Source organism: Lutra lutra, chromosome 7 (assembly GCF_902655055.1).
Source record: "Lutra lutra chromosome 7, mLutLut1.2, whole genome shotgun sequence".
Classification (NCBI taxonomy): domain Eukaryota; kingdom Metazoa; phylum Chordata; class Mammalia; order Carnivora; family Mustelidae; genus Lutra; species Lutra lutra.
The window spans coordinates 132,047,350-132,067,867 of NC_062284.1; the positions used below are offsets into that span (position 1 = coordinate 132,047,350).

Below are 20,518 nucleotides of genomic sequence, written 5' to 3' on the forward strand. Positions count from 1 at the left end.
CCATACTCGTTACGGCTGACTGAGGAGTCGCTAAGCTTAACAAAAATAAAACTTGTGCAATCGACAGCAGGAAAATCTTACTTAACCACTTTAACTTGTGGATGCTACGTGGTGTCGTATCCTTTCTTCCCTTTCAAAAGACTTATCCTGTGGTCCTCGTCTATTTGCCAGTCTCCAAAATGGCGCCCACGGCATTAGGTCAGAGGTGAATCACGTGGGCCCTCCCGGTTCCGGCGTGGTAGAGGCCCGAGGGGGTGAGCAGTCTCCGGCACCATGTCGGGTTTGTCCGGCCCGCCAGCTCAGCGTGGGCCTTGCCCGTTAGCACTGCTGCTTTTACTCCTGCTCGGCCCCAGCTCGGTATTCGCCATTTCCTTCCATCTGCCCGTTAACTCCCGCAAGTGCCTCCGCGAGGAGATCCACAAGGACCTGCTGGTGACGGGCGCGTACGAGATCACCGACCAGTCTGGGGGCGCTGGCGGCCTGCGTACCCACCTCAAGGTGCGGCAATGGGCTGCGCGGGGAGGGAAGACCGTAGGCGTCGACGAGGGGAGGCTGAGGATGGGGACGGGAGCCGGCGGGCGGAGGCCTCAAGCGCGGCCTGGCCTCTCCGAAGCACGAAGGGTGCTCTGTCGACACCGCCCCCTCACCCCGCTGGTTGGCCTTGGCGGGGCGGGGCCGGGCGCCAATGCCAGGGAACCCTTGGAAGGACCGCGAGGCCTTGGCGGATGTGGTGACAGCTGTGCTGGGGCGGCCTCGACTTTGGGTCGTGGTCGGGGTCTTGTACGAGTTTCGGTCTTAAGTATCTTGAACTGTGACTTGTTTCTTCAAAGAAGTCTCTGGGTGTTGAGTATTTGTGGGTATCTTAAGACAGACCAATACTTGCAGGAAAATCGTGGAGACACTGAAGCTTACTGTGAATAAAAAAACCTGATTTTATTGAGTGGTGGCTGTGTGTCAGGTCCTGTGCCCCTTTATACGCGATACCATTTAGTTCGTACTCTACCCTGTGAAGTGGGTACCCTTGGCCTCATATTACACGTGAGCAAACAGGCTCAGAGAGATGATGTCAGAGCTGGAATTCTTAGTTTGGGAGTTAAGGAAGGGGAAAGAAAAGTACTGCAATCTTGCACTCTCCTTTTTATTTGTGATTCCTGTGTTTGATTAGAGTCGATCGCAAAATGGTCTCGGTCTAATACTTTTTTTCTTGGTACCCCAGAGTCTGGATTTGGCCAATTTTTATGTAAATTTCAGCAATACTCTTGGATGGTGATAACTACTATTATAATGCCAGTTTGGTCCTGTTTTGCTATTCGGATCACCAGCCCGATCTTTGAAACATTAATATGATTTTAGTCAGGATTTAATTGTGCTTTATTTATTCACAATAAGCGTTTTGTTTTGTTTAACAAAAAGGGTCTTTAAATAGGAAGAAACATTTTACTTTTTAATAGAGCTTCAGATGTAATAAGACTATTATTTTTGTTTAAGGTGTTGGAACCCAGTAGTGGTAATAAATGCAATTTATTTATACTTTATTTGGGAGATATAAACTATTTTTAGGGGTGTTACTCAGTGACCCTTTGTTTTATTATTCTCTTCAGGTACCACACTTCTGTCTGGCCAAGAAAGCTGTGATTGTATAATTTTAGAGGCTTAGATACAACGTTTTGCTGCCAGCTCCTGGAAGGATACAGTGCATAGAATAAGAGAATTTGAGCAGTGAGGCAGACATTACTCGCATGTCCAGTGTTGCCCCTCTGATTTGTATTTCTTCTTCTTCTTCTTCTTCTTTTTTTTTTTCAAGATTGATTGATTGATTGATTTGACAGAGAACACAAGTAGGCCGAGAGGCAGGCAGAGAGAAAGGGGGAAGCAGGCTTCCTGCTGACCAGAGAGCCTGATGCGGGGCTAGATCCCAGGACCCTGGGATCATGACCTGAGTCAAAGGCAGAGGCTTTAACCCACTGAGCCACCCAGGCGCCCCTGGTTTGTATTTCTAATTCGAAACCCTTAGTGGCTCACTGTTGCTCATCTGATAAAGTTTAAATTTCCCAGCATGCTCTGTAGTACTCCCTATGATCTGTATCTGAAGCTTTACTTTGTCACTTTCCATCTTCTATTGTAGCTATTTTGCTTAATCTATCTTATTTAACTGTTAGCATCCTGGGGGAAGGAATTATTTCCATGTTCATATTTTCCAGAATATCAGGCATATGGCCTTGCTACTAGTGAGCACTTATACAGGATAATGTCGCTTTGTGGCCTCATGGGAATTACATCTCTCTCCAGGGTTGTTGGGGAGACCTCAGTAGCAGGAATCTGTACATCTACACACTAGCATTTTGCTATCACTCATTTGCTGTCCCCATGTCTGCTCTCTTCTCTTGCTTCTAGCCAGCTTAATTGAACTACTCCTGGGGTCCTAAACCCAAATGCCCAGTAGTGAATCTAAATGAATGAATTTGGCCAGGCATGTTTAAAACCAGCAGCAGGAACGATAAATGGGGGATAACTGGGAGTAGTAGTAACAGTTAATTTGGAGTAGCCAGAACTAATTTCTTGATGTAGGCCTTATTGGCATGTTTAATTTTTCATATGAAGTCAGAAACCCATATTTTGATGTGAAAGCTCCTATTTTTTTTTAAAGATTTTATTTATTTATTTGATAGAGAGATCACAAGCAGGCAGAGAGGCAGGCAGAGAGAGAGGAGGAAGCAGGCTCCCTGCTGAGCAGAGAGCCCGATTCGAGGCTCAATCCCAGGACCCTGAGATCATGACCTAAGCCGAAGGCAGGCTTAACCCACTGAGCCACCCAGGCGCCCCGAAAAAGCTCAAGCTCCTGATTTTTAAAATATCACTAATTCAGATTAGCTTTCGCATTGGTTTGTTTGCAAGTTTTTTTTTTCTTTTTCTTTTTCTTTTTTTTTTTAAGTAGGGTGCATTGCCAACGTGGGGCTTGAACTCACAACCTTGAGATCAAGCGTCGAATACTCTACTGACTGAGCCAGCCCCGCGTCCCTGGTTTGTTTGCAGCTTTGTAGAAAAGAGTATGGTCAGCCCACTACTGTAAGTGCAGTACCCAGATTTAGTAATTATCAGGATGTTGCCACACTTTTGTCATCGAAACTGCCTCTCCCTTCACATTTTATGCTGAATTGTTCTTAACTGAGTCCCAGATAGCATGGTATTTCAATCTTGCATACTTCAGCATGAATCTCTTTAAAAATATGAACATAATCTGGGGCGCCTGGGTGGCTCAGTGGATTAAGCTGCTGCCTTCAGCTCAGGTCATGATCCCAGAGTCCTGGGATCGAGCCCCGCATCGGGCTCTCTGCCCAGTGAGGAGCCTGCTTCCTCCTCTCTGCCTGCCTCTCGCCGACTTGTGATCTCTGTCTGTCAAATAAATAAATAAAATAAATCTTTAAAAAAATATATATGAACATAATCACAGTGTTAATGTGGCTATAACCACACTTTGCAAAACTAACAGTAATGCTGATAGTACACTCAATTCATATTCAGGTTTCTCCACTTGTCTCAGAAATACCTTTTTAAATTAATTTGTTGTATCTCTCAGGTCTCTTCAATTTAGATCAATTCACTCACTCTCCTTCCTTTTTTTTATTCTTGCAGTTGTATTGTTAGAGTCAGTTGTCTTTAAAGAATGTCCTGCGTTGTGGATTTGTCTATTTACTTCCTTGAGGTATCATTTCAACACTTCCCCCATATTTCTTGTAAAAGGAATCAGCCATAAAGATGTAATTAGATTCAGGTTTATCTTTTGGGTGAGAGTATGTGGTATCATGGCAGAGGACCGTACTTTTCATGCCTCTTAGTGCTAAGATTGATCAGTGGGTTCACGTGTGTAGTAGTAGCCTACTGCTGCTGTAACAAATTATGACAAACTCAGTAACATAAAACAAGATTTATATTATAGTTCTGGAGGTCAGAAGTCCTAAAATCAAGGTGTCAACGAGGCAGTGTTGTTTCTGAAGACTCTAGGGGAGAATCTGTTTCCTTGCCTTTTCCAGTGTCTAGAGACCACGTGCATTCTTTAGTTGGTGACCTCTTCCTGCATCCTGAAAGCCAGTAATTAGTATCTCTAAATCTTTTTCTCTTTCTCACTCCTCCCTCTCTCCTCTGCCTCTCTCTTTCCGGTATAAGCACCCTGTGATAATCTCCTTATCTCAGCCTCTAATCACGCTTGCAAAACCCCTTTTGCCCTGTAATACAACATTCACAGGTTCTAAGGATTAGGATGTGGACATCTTTGGGGAGGTGGGTATTAATCCTACTACCTACCAAGGTGGTAACAGCTCAGAGCCTCCCTTGTAAAGCTTCTCAGTCTTTTACTTATCGGTCCATTGATAACTGCTGTGCGAATTTATTGTTTCATTAAGGTTGTGTAACGATGATTTTTCTAATTCTGTTATTCCTTCCATATTTATTAGCTGGAATTATTTTTTTTCCTTTCTAAGATTTTATTTATTTATTTGAGAGAGAGCACACACTTGATGGGTAGAGACAGGGAGAAGCAGACTCCCCACTGAGCAGGGAGCCTGACTTGGGGCTCAATCCCAGGACCTGGAGATCATGACCTGAGGTGAACGAAGGCAAATACTTAACCAACTGAGCCACCCAAACACCTGTTAGCTGGAATTATTCTTAAAGAATTCATCAATTTTTTAAAGGATTTATTCATTTATATATTTATTCATTTATAGAGAGTGAGAGCGAGCACGTGTACAGGACAAGGAGAGAGAGGGAGAGAGAATCCCAAGCAGACACACCGGGCTGAGCATGTAGTCTGACACAGGTCTTGATCCCAGAACCCAAGATCATGACCTGAGCCAAAATGAAGAGTCAGATGCTCAATCTACTGAGCTACCCAGGCTCCCCAAGAATTCATCAATCCTTTTTTTAAGATTTTATTTATTTATTTGAGGGAGAGAGAGACACACACAGTGAGAGAGGGAACACAAGCAGGGGGAGTGGGAGAGAGAGAAGCTGGTTTTGATCCCAGGAACTCAGGACCGTGACCCAAACCAAAAGCAGATGCCTAGTGACTGAGCCACTTAGGCACCGCAGGAATTCATCAATTTTTAAGACCATTTGGTTACCCTAAAATTTATAGGATAAACACAGAATTCATTCCTTATTGACAGTTTTTGTTGCCCTTGTCATTTCCAATGTAGTTGGAAGAAGGTGTTTTTTTTTGTTTGTTTGTTTTAAGATTTACTTATTTATGTTGGAGAGCAAACAGGGGCAAGGGCAGAGGGAGAGAAGCAGACTTCCCAGTGAGCACAGAGCCCAACACATGGCGTGATCTCCAGACCCTGAGATCATGACCTGAGCTGAAATCAAGAGTTGGACACTTGGGGCACCTTGGTGGCTCAGTGGGTTAAAGCCTCTGCCTTCAGCTCAGGTCATGATCCCCAGGGTCCTGGGATCGAGTCCCACATCGGGCTCTGTGCTCAGCAGGGAGCCTGCTTTCCCCCCTCTCTCTCTGCCTGCCTCTCTGCCTACTTGTGATCTCTCTCTCTGTACAAAATAAATTTAAAAAAAAAAAGAGTTGGACACTCAACTGTCTGAGCCACCCACGTGCCCCAGGTCTTTATTTTATTTTGTTTTATTTTATTTTAAGTATTACACTGAAACCATTTTTTGTTACTGTTTCTGTTTTTAGAGTTACTGTTTTTATCAGTTGCATTGTTTCTTTATACTCAGGTGTCCCTTTGACTCTCGTATCCTTTTGACAACAGCCCCGTTAGATTTCGATAGCTTCCCTATTTTGTGGAACAGGGTATTGTAGGCCCATCTTTTGTTTGTCCAACCTCTGACCTGGAAGCAGTTACTGCTTCAAGGAGTTCAGGTCCATTTTGTGGGGGAATAGTATTTTAGAAAACACAAGCCGGGTGTCATTTAACAAAATTTAATACTGTGTGCAGGCCGCAGAACACTTGTGTGGGCTTGATGCGGTTTCTCATCATAGTTTGCAACCTTTTTTCACAGCATCGCTTCACCTTCTCTTAACTTTTGACCACTCATGTCCCAAACTCTGCTCAAGGATTCTCTTTGTGCGTCATTTCTGCTTCTGAAGTACACCTCTTGAGTGAGAGAATCTGATTGGTTTAACTCTTTTTATATGCCAGGCCACATTCTAGGTTTCTTACAGCCTATTGATTTCTTCTCTTGGGTCATTTGTCACTGTTGGTTCAGGCAGCATTTGGGTTAAGGTTAAGGGGCGGGGCACCTGGGTGGCTCAGTGGGTTAAAGCCTCTGCCTTCGGCTCAGGTCGTGATCTCAGGGTCCTGGGATCGAGGCCCGAATCGGGCTCTCTGCACAGCGGGGAGCCTGCTTCCTCCTCTCTCTCTCTGCCTGCCTCTCTGCCTACTTGTGATCTCTCTCTCTGTGTTGAATGAATAAATAAAAATCTTTAAAAAAAAAAAAAAAGAGGGGGGCTGGAGGCTTTCTGAAGTGCAAAACCTGGGCAGCTGGGCTTGATGTTCCGTTGTTGCTCTGAATGAGGCAGGCTCTCTCAAAAGGATTTTTGTGAATGTAGTTGAGCAGAGACTGTGTCTCATCATTGAATGCCTATTACAGTGCCTGGCACATAGTACATAGTAGGACTTCACATAAAGGGTTAATGAACAAATGAACAGTGTCCTGCTCTTATCTCTTAATTTTTTTCTCCTCTTTCTTCCTCTTCACTTCTTTTCTCCCACTCCTGACTCTCACCATACTAAACCCCGTGCAGTTCCTTGAATACAGTGTTCTCTTAATATGGACTGGCGTTTGCCTGTACACCCTCCGATGTATTTCCATTATAACCTGTTTGACATGGCACTTTGGATGTAGTATGGCACTTACTTTGTGAAGTCTTTAATATCTCATTCATCTTTGTGTCTTAAATTTAATGTACTATGTATTCATTGTCGTACAACTGATTTAAATATATTAGTCGTATTAAATAGAAGTAGAGTGGAAAGAACATGGATCTGGAGTCATACAGATTTGAGTTCAAATCTCAGCAGCTTCACCACTTAAAGGGTGTACGGTCTTGCGGCGCCTGGGTGGCTCAGTGGGTTAAAGCCTACGCCTTCGGCTCAGGTCTGGATCTCAGGGTCCTGGGATCGAGCCCCACGTCGGCTCTCTGCTTGGCGGGGAGCCTGCTTCCCCCTCTCTCTCTGCCTGCCTCTCCGCCAAAATGTGATCTCTCTCTGTCAAAAAAATAAAATCTTACCAAAAAAAAAGAAAAGGGTGTATGGTCTTGAGGGAATTACTTAACTCTTCTCCTTGGGTCTCTGATCTGTAAGATGGGGATGATAGATCTCATAGAATTGTTGGAAGGATGATTGAGGTGGTTCTTTATTATTCAGGGGATGGGTCATATATACTGGTACTCTTTTGTTTCTTCTCTACTGAATGAAAATTGAATTGCTAATCTGACTCCCCTGTTTTATGTCATTGCAGTAACTTGATAAAGTATATTATAAGGAGAAGACTTCTGTGGATTTTGTTTGTGATTCTTCTATTCATGCAATAAATATTTTAACGTTTAGTATATGTCAGACCTAAGTGGGGAAATGGGGATGAACAGCAGACAAGGTCCTTGAGTTCTACTGGCGAACAACGACAGCAAGTTCAAAAAATACAGTTCAAAAAATACACACAATTGCAGGTAGCAATAAGGACTGTAAAGAAAAATCAAATAGTAGCAGGTAGGGAGTGACTGAAGGGTAAAGAGTATTTGAGTGGTCAGGGAAGGCCTTTCTGAACAGGGCTATCTGAACAGAGAAATGGATTGAAATGATGGGTGGGACTCTACTGCTAAGATTTCTGGCCTATAAAATGTGTTTTGTGTTGATATTTGCACTGAATTTATCCAATATCACCCTTCCCTGTTCTTTTCACAAAGTGAGGCTAACTCAGGCTAAGTAGTATCAGATTTAAAGACTTTGCCTCACGAAATTGAAGCAGGAAGTAGTGACTCATCATTGACTCATCATTTATAGTGAATGTATAAATTTTCTTCATTGTTTCAGGTCCATAAAAAGTCTGTTGTTGGGACTCAGAATCTCAATTCTGTTGATTTTTGAATTGAAAACCATATTTTTATTAAGACTAGATGATATTATAATAGTTTAATAAGCTCCAGTACCATTTATTAGTTAGAATGCTTGTTAATAGAGGAAATTGGATGGTGAATGAGTTTTAGGGGATGAGATGGGTTGTTGCCTAAGGGCGATTTATACTTTAGAAATAGATTACAGAGAGAGAAAAGCAGTTGTCTGCAGTTGTCCTAATCATCACCCAAAAGGAAAGAAAAGCTTGATGGTAATACGTGAAATGATTTATGCTTTTTCGGCCTCTTCCAAATAGTCTGATCAGTCTGACTTTTTTTCATTGTCGTTTTCCAAGAGTGCTACTGCTAATTAATAATTCATTTTGGTAAATGCATTCATTTTTCACTGGATGTTAATACCTAGTTGTGCCACTCTCTCTCACCTAGCTTCTAGAAAGCCAAACAGATCACTTGAAGAGCTCAGCCTTGAGTCATAGGCATGTCTCAGTTTAAGCCTAAAAATTATCAAGGTGCATCTTGGCAGCTGGGAAACCATTGTCTTTTAACTTTTTTTTGCCCACTGAAAGCTATGGAAGGATTGTGTGTGTGCACATGTGTGTATACACATACGCATATATATGCTATAGTTTTGAGATTCTTTTATTTACAACAGTTACTTCATTTTATTACTGACATCTGTAGTAAGGGCTAATCTTTTTCTGTTGGGAAGAATCTGTCTTTCAAATTGACATTTGATGTGACTATTGTCCTAGGTTAGAAACAGTTCAATAAATAGGTGGTTTAATACAGAAGGGTAATTGATACATTAGCATTTAATAGTATTAAAAGCTAGTTTCTTTTTGTATCATATACAGGATTTCTGACCTTGTGTTTCCTTCTCTGTGAAAGTTAAACAGTATGTTACTTCATTTAAATCTCTCTTATTAGGTGAACAGTTGTCTGCAGCCTACTGTTTTGAACTGATGCAGAGAAAAGGGCTGCTTACAAGTTGAAATTGCTATGCCATGTCTTTATGATGGCTTCTGAAGACTGAGCCTAGTTTCTTGGAAAATGGAACAGATTTATGAAGGTAATCTAGCAGAGTACAATTACTTCTCTGCTGTCCTCGCGTGAATTGCTGACTGGCGGTTGATCTGAGCCATTGCCCCCATATGCATGCTCAGCCTGGCAGTCTGGACAGTAGAGCCCTCTGTGAAGTCAGCTAGCTGGCCACAGACCAGAATCTGGACGCCCAAACAAGCCTCTTACTTGAGGGAGGTTGATGTCATCTGCTTTATCCTGTGCCCCCAACCTCATTGTTCAACGTAATGTGTGGGAAATCAAGGGACTAGTTGTTAAGAAAGAACAAGACTTTGTTTGTGCCTAAAAGGGTCACGCTGGAGGTTTTTACCGTAAATAACTTTGGAACAGTATGAAAAAAAACATTTGATCTGGCTTCACCCCCGCAGTAGTCTTGTTAGGGCAGCAACTGGTCTTTCGTTCTAATTCCCCTCCCTTCCTCCCTCTCTTTCTTCCTTTCTTCCTCTCAACTCCTCCTCCTCCCCTCACCCAGTCAAGCATGACGTTTTGCTTCTGTTGAGTTAATGTAGCAAATGTTGATAGAAGCAGGAGGAGAGCATCTATCCATTATCATACCCAGTGCTGGAAATGTTCCATTTCTAATTTTTTTTTTAAGATTTTATTTATTTATTTGACAGACAGAGATTACAAGTAGGCAGAGAGGCAGGCAGAGAGAGAGGAGGAAGCAGGCTCCCTGCTGAGCAGAGAGTCCGATATGGGGCTCGATCCTAGGACTCTGAGATCATGACCTGAGCCGAAGGCAGAGGCTTTAACCCACTGAGCCACCCAGGCACCCCCCATTTCTAATTTTTAACGCTACTTCTTCTTCCTTTTTTAAAGGATCCTTTTTGGGATGTCTGGGTGGCTCAGTTGGTTAAGTATCTGCTTTCGGCTCAGGTCATGGTCCCAGGGTTCTGGGGTCAAGTCCTGCATTGGGCTCCTTGCTCAGCTGGAAGCCTGCTTCTCCCTCTGCCTGCTGCTCCCCCTGCTTGGGCGCTCGCTCGCTCGCTCGCTCTCTGACAAATAAATACATTTAAAAATCTTCAAAAAAAAAAAAAAGACAGATTTTATTTATTCATTTACTTTAGAGGAGGGGGACAGATGGAGAGGGAGAATCTCAGGCAGACGCCCCACTGAGTGTGGATCCTGACATAGCTCAGTCTCAGGGCCCTGAGATCAAAACCAGAGCCAAAACCAAGAGTCAGATGCTGAACCTACTGAGCCACCCAGGTGCCCCAAGTTTCACCACTTTGACAAGCCTCCTCAAGCAGTCCTTCTGTGTTGTGCTATGTTGTGTTAGAAATTTGAAAGAATTTAGTGTTGCTAAATGCTGCTTGTACCCTTTCTAAGTTTGACTTTGTTCTGCGAATAATATAGATGTGATCCTTTGCTTTCAGGGATGCAACTGGTAGACTTGGTTGGTACTTGCTGTTGTTTGAAAGATCAGGGTAAATTAATTTTATGCCCAGATAGATAGCTTCTATCTATTTATGCCCAGATAGATAGCTTCTAGGCCGTCGGTTACTTGTGTTCTTCAAGTTAGAAAACAGTGGTGACGTGTGGTAGCTTACCTTTCTTGTGATGATGTGAGATGATAAAATGTCTGTGTGATGAGAAGAAAAGTGAGGTGAATGACGTAGACATTGTGAAGTAGCATTAGGCCACTGCTGATCTTCTGAACGCACGTCTGATGGCGGATCATCTGCTTCCATACCGCAGTGGACTGCAGGTGACTGGAACCACAGAAAGCGAAACCAAGGCTATGGGGAGACTGCTGTACCATTTTTCTAGTCTAAAACTGCAGCATCTTCAGTGATTTGGTCTTCTTTCTCATTTTTTATGTCTTAGGGTAATAGACCCCATGGCTCAAGATTCACTCATGAACTTTTACCAGTAGAAGGATATAGGCCTACCACCCCTAATCATGCACATATAACACTCTCCCCTCCCCTCCTCCCCTCCAGTGTTGGGTCCTGCATGTACTTTATTATTTATCAGGTTAAAAAACATATGCAGGAAATGCTGGGGTCCTCCTGTGTTTCTTACTACCCCTTGTTAGCAGCTAGAAGGTGTCATGGAACACCTGCTTGGTTGGACATTTTGTATCCCTTCAGTTTCTAAATCTTGCTCCTGCTTCCTTGAGAATTTACCTTTCTGTCTTTTTCTGTTTCTGTGCGGTAACCATTTGGCTCTAACTATCCCTGGGTTTAGTCATTATAGTGTATTTTATGTAGTTTGGTTGGAAGTATGGTTAGTGACCTAAATGTTTATGGAGTTCTGAGTTACTAACAAGCAGTTATCGTAATAGTGCCAATGACCGTGATGATAATAGTGACCCTTACTGAGTGCTTGCCATGTGCCAGACACCGTTCCAGGTGCTTTTACCTGTATTAAATTCAGTTCTCACAGTAACCTCAAAAAGTGTATGCTATTGTCCTGATAAGGAATATGCCCAAAACTTTACAGCTAGTAAGTGACACAAACCTGAGATCTGACTCTAGAATATTCAATCTCTTATGCTGTGCTGTCTCTTAAAGGGAGAAGAGGATAGGTGTTTCTGTTTCAGTTCATTTTTATCAGGGTACAAGGCTGCTACAAGGGACCTGATGTTTCTGAATTCCTGAGTTCGTCATTCCAGAGCTTCAGAGGTTGATAGTTACCCTGAAAATAATATGTACACTTTGTATACTCAAATGTTCTACCACAGACTGATTGTAAACTTGAGGAAGACAGAGTGCAAGGAGGAGCCTATTGGAAGGAAGTTACATCTTCAGATTTTCACCAGTTACACCAAAAACTGTGAGCTGATTGACCTCTGCTGCTGTGGTAGCCCTCCTGGAAATGTGTTTTTGTTTGTTGTTTATTTTCTAGCATTTTCTTGGACTGGTGGGGTATGGAGCTGATGGAGTGAGTGAAAGCAGTGCGTGACCTGTGCCAGTACAAAGATAGACTTGCCACCTTCCCCATGCATCATATGTTATTTTACAGGAATAAGTATAGGTTTTGTCTGAAGTAACTTTGTATATATCTCAACAAAGTTTGTGAAAATATTTGATGCGAGGTGCCTGGGTGGCTCAGTCTTTTAAGCATCCAACTCTCAATTTTTGCTCAGGTCATGGTCTGAGGGTCATAGGATTATCGGGCGCTGCTCACTGTGGAGTCTGCTTGAGATTCTCTCTCTTCCTCTCCCTTTGTCCCTCCCGCTGCTTGCATGTGCTATAAATAAATAAATAATCTTTTTTAAAAAACCCACTATAATTTTTAAAAAAGATGCTTGATGCTTTCTTGGCTCTGAGTAGACTGTAAATTTCTTTTTTTTTAATTATTATTTTATTTTATTTTATTTTTCTAGTGTTCCAGGATTCATTGTTTATGCACCACACTCAGTGCTCCATGCAATACGTGCCCTCCTTAATACCCACCACCAGGCTCACCCAACCCCTGACACCCCCCCACCAAAACCCTGTTTGTTTCTCAGAGTCCACGGTCTCTCATGGTTTGTCTCCCCCTCCAATTTCCCCCTTCTCTCTTCTCTCCAACTCCTGATGTCCTCTGTGTTATTCCTTATGCTCCACAAGTAAGTGAAACCATATGATAATTGACTCTCTCTGCTTGACTTATTTCACTCAGCATGAACTCCAGTCCCATCCATGTTGATAGAAAGGTTGGGTATTCATCCTTTCTGATGGCTACATAATATCCCATTGTATATATATACCATATCTTCTTTATCCATTCGTCTGTTGAAGGGCATCTTGGCTCTTTCCACAGTTTGGTGACTGTGGCCATTGTAGCTGTGAACATTGGGGTACAGATGGCCCTTCTTTTCACTACATCTGTATCTTTGGGGTAAATACCCAGTAGTGCAATTGTAGGGTCATGCAATTGCAGGCTCCTAGGGTAACTCTATTTTTAATTTCTTAAGGAGTCTACACAGCGTTTTCTAAAGTGGCTGCACTTTTGGTGTAAATTTCTTGAGACTCTGGAGAGATGTGTGTATATATGAATTTGATTTCATCTTTCTGAATAGTATCTTTTTAAACAAATTTTTAATTTCAGGAGTTTTAGATTTGCAGAAAAACTGAAGATGGTATAGCTGGCATATTCCCCATAGCCGGTTTTCCCTACTGTTAACATTTTACTTTAGTTGGGTATATTTGTCACAGTGAATGAGCTAGTATTGGTACATTATTATTGACTAAGGCCCATATTTATTTAGATTTCCTTAGTTTCACTTAATGTCCTTTTTTTCTGTTCCAGGATCCCATCCAGGATATATTGTATTTAGTCATGTCTCTTTGGACTCCTCTAGATTATGACAGTTTCTCAGATTTTCTTGTTTTTGACAGCCTTTTGAGTTTAGAGGAATATTGGTCAAGTAATTTTGTAGGATGTCTATCTGTTGGGATTTGTCTGATGTTTTCTTTTTTTTCTTTTTTTAAAGATTTTATTTATTTATTTGACAGAAAGAGAGAGAGAGAGATCACAAGGAGGCAGAGAGGCAGGCAGAGAGAGAGGAGGAACAGGCTCCCTGCTGAGCAGAGAGCCCGATGTGGGGCTTGATTCCAGGACCCTGAGACCACAACCTGAGCGGAAGGCAGAGGCTTAACCCACTGAGCCACCCAGGCTCCCCTTTGTATTGTTTTTGAATGCATCCTTAATCTCTGGCACTACAAAATGCAGCAGGCTCATCTTGTGTAACTTTCTGCCCCAGTTCTAGGATCAACCATTTCTCCAAGAATCCCTGGTTCCTTTTATTGGGGAATGGTATTAGAAATTGAGATCTGGGTAGAAATAGTATTTTTAAGACCTTTCTTCCTAATCCTCCCACCCTTTTTTTTAAGCACACTTGCAGGTTCAGCAAGTGGCCAAAAGTAGTCCCAGCCTTCTTGGAACTTCAGTAAGTCTGGAAATTCTGTGAGCAGTAAGGAGGGAGGTGGGATGGGGAGAGAGATGGTGCTAAAGGGCAGAGAATCGGGGCCCTGGAGCTCTTGTCTAGATCCTTCAGGTCCCACCTCTGCATTAGGTCAGGCACATCATTATAGAGGAGCACAAAAAACACTCATTCTACTGTCTTTGTATTGTTAGCAAGGCCACGGTTATTTGGAGAGTCTGACATTGGGTACAGTCCTTTTACAAGGACCTTCCCGATACATTGTTCCTCGTGCCTAGCCTAGTTCCAGGAAAATTATCTCTGAAGATAAATTTGTGAGCTTTCATCAGAAAACAAATGATGTGTAACCAGCTTGGTTCTCATTGTAGTCTTTTAATGTTGGCTTCCAGAAAACTTAGAGCCAAGTATATTGTGTCCATATCATTTGCTTATTTCAGGTTCTTGATAGTGTACCTATTTGTTTCTTCCTCCAGGTGAACTCTGTATTCTTTTCAGCCTAATTGCTTTATTTACCTAGTGTTTGGGCCTAAGCTGCTGCTGCTGCTGCTGCTGCTTTTTTTTTTTTTAAAGATTTTATTTATTTGAGGGGTGCCTGGGTGGCTCAGGCCCAGGTCATGATCGAGGGTCCTGTGGTCAAGCCCCGTATCGGGGCTCCCTGATCGGCAGGGAGCCTGCTTCCTCTCCCACTCCCCCGTTTGTGTTTCCTTTCTCCTTGTCTCTGTCAAATAAATGAAAAGAAAATATTTTATTTATTTATTTGAGAGAGAGCATGAACAGGGGAGAGGGAGATGGAAACTCCCCGCTGAGCAGGGAGACTGATGGTGGGACTTAGGATCATCACCTGAGGCAAAGGCAGATGCTTAACTGACTGAGCCACCCAGGAGCCCTTGGCCTAAGCTTCTTAAAGATGCTTTTTAAGTAGGCAGCGTATTATCTTGACTGTTTCATAGAAGAAATGGGAGCAGGCTTTAGGAGCAGGACCTGCTCAAGAACCTGTTTTCTGGCTGGGACCTAGAATGGTCTAAGAGAATCCAATTTTAAATGAGTTTATTTTCCCAGTGACCTGTATTTTCACTTACTTGACAGTTTCAGTGTGAGTATTCACATATTCTTGACATCAGCTACTCTGCTTATACAATTAACACTTTTTCCCTACTTACTAAGTTGTGAACTTTGGTTTGCTTTTCAGAAGGTGTTATCTAGAACAAATCTGTATTACTTCCCATTCCTTGATGACATGTGAGCAAATTTTAATCATTTCATAGTACCTTTTTTAAAATTAAGAACTTTATAATAAATATTAGAAGTGTTTATGTTTAAAGAAAAGTAAGTACTTTTTAAAGTGCTGTTACAGGATGTAAAAGTGGCAGTTATTTATCATAATACCAAAGTACGTTACTAAAATTTAAGGAAAAAAAATAGAATCTCTTAATTCTTGAGAAATCAGATGATCTTTTAAGGTGATCTATAATTAGAACACTTTAATTAGAGGAAATTTAAAACCATCATTTCAACCTTTTAGAGTTTGCCAGCTAGTCATGATCTTGGCTCAGTTTTCTATTTCTTAATTTTAGCTACCTGCTGATTTATGTAATTACGTTGAGGTTAGTGTATATGTTTTTTTTTTTTAGATCAATGGCGTGGGTGACACAGACATACACACACAGATCAGTGATTTGTCTCCTAAAAAGCTGCAAAGTTATGAACTACATGGGAAACCTACTGATTCTCAGAAAAATTCTAGGATCTCAGAATGCCCAACAGTTCTTAAAAGCCTAAACTGAAAGTTAATCTGTCATGTTGCCTGCCTGGATTTCCAGATAACTGGATAAACAACCGTCCTATAGTTGTGTCTACTGAAGGTCATAGGGAGTATGGAAATGTGAAGGCCCTTAGGGAATTGTGATCATTATCACACACTTTCAGGGAGTTAATTTCATGGTAATAAAAGGTGTAGGCAGTGATGGGTCCTTTGCCTTCAACCTCTCCTAAAGCATTTGAGGCTTTGCCCTAGGATGAATCTTTAATACATTTTCTTTCAGATGTCATAGAAAGATGTCCTCTTTCAGCTGTCAGATCACCAAAGCAGGTGATTCTACCATAATTGTAGTTACCCAGTATGATGTAGCAAGGGACAGTTAAAGCAATTTTTACCCCTTCTGAGTACCAGAGTCTTTCAGAAAAATAAGGCTCATTTCTTAGTTTATTTTGTGGAGTGCTCAGTGAAGGATTTTGCTAATGCCTTAAAAAGAGTTTTCTGTTTTTAAAGATTTTTTATTTTTGAGTGATCTCTACAACCAGTGTGGGGTTCAAACCCACAACCCTGAGATCAAGAGTCGCACGCTCTGCTGAGTCAGCCAGATGCCCCTTAATAAGACTTTCCTGACTTGGGGCGCCTGGGTGGCTCAATGGGTTAAAACCTCTGCCTTCAGCTCAGGTCATGATCCCAGGGTCCTGGGATCGAGCCCCGCATCAGGCTCTCTGCTCAGCGGGGAGCCTGCTTCCCCTTCTCCTCTCTCTGCCTGCCTCTCTGCCTACTTGTGATCTCTGTCTGTCAAATAAATAAAATCTTAAAAAAAAAAAAAAGACTTTCCTGACTTAAATAAATCTAGGCTTTTTTGTCATCTAGAGAGGCTCCTGTCCTTAAATTAGTAATTAAAACAAATTTTTTTATCTATATATCTGTCTTATCTATTTGAGAGAGTGCAGACACGGGCAGAAGCAGGAGGGGCACAGGGAGACAGGGAGAGGGAGAGAATCCCAAGTAGGTGCCCCACTAAGTGTGGAGTCCATCACAGGGCTTGATCCCACAGCCCTGAGACCATGACCTGAGCTGAAACCAAGAGTCGTATGCTCAACCGATTGAGGCACCTAGGTACCCCAGGTGGATTTTTCCTGGGCTCGGTCCTTGCCTGACTTGTAGAGATGATGACATCTTTAATGACCGTTCAGTGCTGTATTCTTGACGCCGTGCCCTGCTGTCCTCCACTGGTTTCATCTACATTCAACATTTCTAATAACCTGTAAGCCTTTCCTTCTGCCTTATGGATTAAATTAGGGGCGCCTAGCTGGCTCAGATGATAGAACATATGCGACTCTTGATCTTGGGGTTGTAAGTTCGAGTCTCACGTTTGGTGTAGAGATTACTTAAAATCTTTTTAGGGGCAGGGAAAAAAAAATAAATCTTTTTTTTTTTTTTTTTTCTTTTTTAGAGAAATAAACTAGTTTGGTCAGCAAATCTGGAAGCTTTTTTTTTTTAAATCCAAATATGCCTTGGAGAAGTTCTACATTTTCTACAACTTTATTCATAGGAGTTAAACCTAAGTTAGAGGTTTTAGATCAGCTTGAAATGTGAAAATCTGTTATTCCTGCAGTCTTTTTGAATATCCTCTTTACTCTTAAGAATTGTCGTTATGCTTTTGGGAGCTGGGGGATGGGGATGTGTGAGTATCTGGTGGGTGAACAGATCCTGAAGAAAGGAAGAGTGACACCACATTGGTAAACTACATATTACTTTGAAATTTGATCAGTTCCCAGACCTTTTGCCCTATGTGTGTGTGTTCAAGGTTCTAAAGAAGTCCTTCCTTAAGCCTTTTCTTTTAATTGATTCAGGAAAAGTATTACATGAACAAGAGGCCTTTAGGAATCTTGAGGGCTAAATATTGTCTCCCCCTCGCAGATGATGTAGGTATTGCCGGCCTCAGGGCCTCGCCCTCATGAGTGCCCGCTGACACCTCCATGGTGGACACTGGCAGGCTGAACAGCGCAGCGTCCCACCTGAGAGGACTCTTCGGCGCTCTGACTTGCACCGACCCAAAGAATCCATCCCATTCTGTTAGTCTTTCTTGGCTTCTGTGCAGTCCATTCTTTCAGATGTTCCTTTTGTGGGAAGGCAACATGGAATGTGGGAAGAACATGGATTTTTTTTTTTTTTAAGATTTTATTTATTTATTTGACAGACAGTGATCACAAGTAGCCAGAGAGTCTGGCGGGGGGGCGGGGGGGGTGTGTGGAACCAGGCTCGCTGCTGAGCCGAGAGCCCCATGCGGGGCTTGATCCCAGGATCCTGGGATCATGACCTGAGCCAAAGGCAGAGGCCTTAACCCACTGAGCCACCCAGGTACCCCAAGAACATGGATTTTAGACTGCTTCAAATCCGCATAGACAATTTATTAACTCTGCTGATGGGCAAGTTACTAAGTTTTCTCATCAATAAAATGGGATTAATAAGACAGGCCTCTCTGGGATTGTTGTGAAGATTAAATAAATATTATGTAATAAGTTAATAGCATAATTCCTTAATCCCCTTGTCCTTCCAAATCACTTAGTTGCAGAACCTCAAGCCTAAATCAATACTTTTTTCTTTGTTCCTGCATCCTGGCTGTTAAGCAGTTGCCACTGGAAATCAGTGGTTCGTAATCTCAGCTGAGACCTCAGTGCTACCTAGCAATGCTTTGTGTAATTTTTTTTTAAAGATTTATTTAATTTATTTATTTGAGAGAGAGAGAGAGAGAACAAGCAGGGGAAGAGTAGAGGGAGAGGGAGAAGCTGGCTCCCCACTGAGCAGGGAGCCTGACTCAGGGTTCCACCTCAGGACCCTGGGATCATGACCTCACCCAAAGGCAGAAGTGTAACCGACTGAGCCACCCAGGAGCCCCCTTTTATGTGATTTTAGTCAGCTTTCTTCTTGTCTTATGCAGAGGTCGGAAGTTGGTGGCCCAGAAGGACTTGATTCTACAGACCTCTTTTGTTTGGCCTTGACATAGTTTTTCATATGTTAGGATTGGCTGTGAGGATTTAAAACTTGAGAGATTTCAAATAAAAGTGAAAACGTCTACCTTCTTTTGAAAAATTGGATGCTCTGAAAACCCAGCATGACATGGCAGTCATTGGTTTTTCTCTTGAGACAGGCACATCATCTCACTTTGCCAAATTGTCCGTGACCTTGTGGACCTACACGGGCCATTAGATTCAGTTACATTGCTCACTTGATCCTTGTGGACATTGACTTTTTGGTTTTATACTGTGGGCTCTCCCTCCTTAAAAATCCCCTCAAATTTGTCCCCTTCTCCTCATACCCAAAGCTTTCACTCTTTCTAACCTGGAGTCCTAGAATAGAGTCGTAATCCATCTTTTCATTGCTAGTGTGATCCCTCTCAAGGGACTTGTCTTCACAGTATTATCAGATTCATCTTTCTTTTTTTTTTTTTTTTATGTGATGCTGTTAGACCCTGTTCTTACGTGAGACAGAGCCATTCTTTTTTTTTTTAAAGATTTTATTTATTTATTTGACAGAGAGATCACAAGTAGATGGAGAGGCAGGCAGAGAGAGAGAGAGAGAGAGGGGAGCAGGCTCCCTGCTGAGCAGAGAGCCCGATGCGGGACTCGATCCCAGAACCCTGAGATCATGACCTGAGCCGAAGGCAGCGGCTCAACCCACTGAGCCACCCAGGCGCCCCAGATTCATCTTTCTAAATTGCAGACTGAACCACATCACTCTCTTGTTTCAGATTCTTCATTCACTGCCTTTCCATTTTGTTTTTTTTTTTGTTTTGTTTTTTGTTTTTTTATGATAAAGATTTTGTTTATTTATTTGACAGAGATCACAAGTAGGAAGAGAGGCAGGCAGAGAGAGAGAGGAGGAAGCAGGCTTCCCGCTGAGCAGAGAGCCCGATGCGGGGCTCAATCCCAGGACCCTGGGATCATGACCTGAGCCGAAGGCAGAGGCTTAACCCACTGAGCCACCCAGGCGCCCCTGCCTTTCCATTTTGTACCAAATGAAGTTTAAACTCCCTAGCATGGTGTTGCATTTCTACATGATCTGGCCAGGACCGCTCTAGCCTCTTTAATCTCTCTGTTTAATCTCTCTGTTATGTTCCTGCTATGGAACATAAGAGAAATAATAGTTCTTACCTATAGCATTATAATAAAGATGAAATTTAAAATGCATATAAAGCACTTGGCATAGTACTCAAGCTTTAGTAGGTGCTCAGTAAATATTTGTTGTTAGTATTATGATACTCCTGTATTTTTGTTTTGTGTTTTTCTGGACCCCAGGTCCTCATATTTGTCTTTTCTTCTACCATGAATGTTTTTATGTCCCTGTTTTTTCCCTTAATTGCAGCTCATCCTTCAGGACTTAGCTCACGGGTCACCTCCGCAGTATACTTCCTGAACCTCCGTATCCCACAGCACCTGTGCTTACCTCTAGTAGTGCACTTTTGACATTACAGTGAAGTCTCATTTAGACTTTTAAGTTCTTTGAAAACAGAAGCTATCTTACCTATCCCTGTATTCCAGGCATCGACAAATTAATGATCCACATCATTCATTGCAGAAGATACTTGAGTAATATTACTACTGTTACTTTTAGGGAATTTAGAAAATGTTTCATAAAACCTTTTTTATTTTTTTTTCATTCCTTCATAAATTTATTAAGTCATTTGTTTTGAATCTATGCAATAAATACTGTCTTTTTA

At 42.2% G+C, this 20,518-nt stretch overlaps 1 protein-coding gene across 1 annotated transcript in view; it reads left to right on the forward strand.

The window, feature by feature from the left end:
• Positions 1 to 216: 216 nt before the first annotated feature.
• The window catches only part of TMED10 (transmembrane p24 trafficking protein 10), a 47,194-nt gene continuing 26,892 nt past the window's right edge, over positions 217 to 20,518 (forward strand). The window contains exon 1 of the mRNA XM_047737260.1: positions 217 to 498. Within this exon, the coding sequence (XP_047593216.1) occupies positions 274 to 498 (225 nt within the window). The 5' untranslated portion in view covers positions 217 to 273. The remainder of the gene's footprint in view (positions 499 to 20,518) is intronic.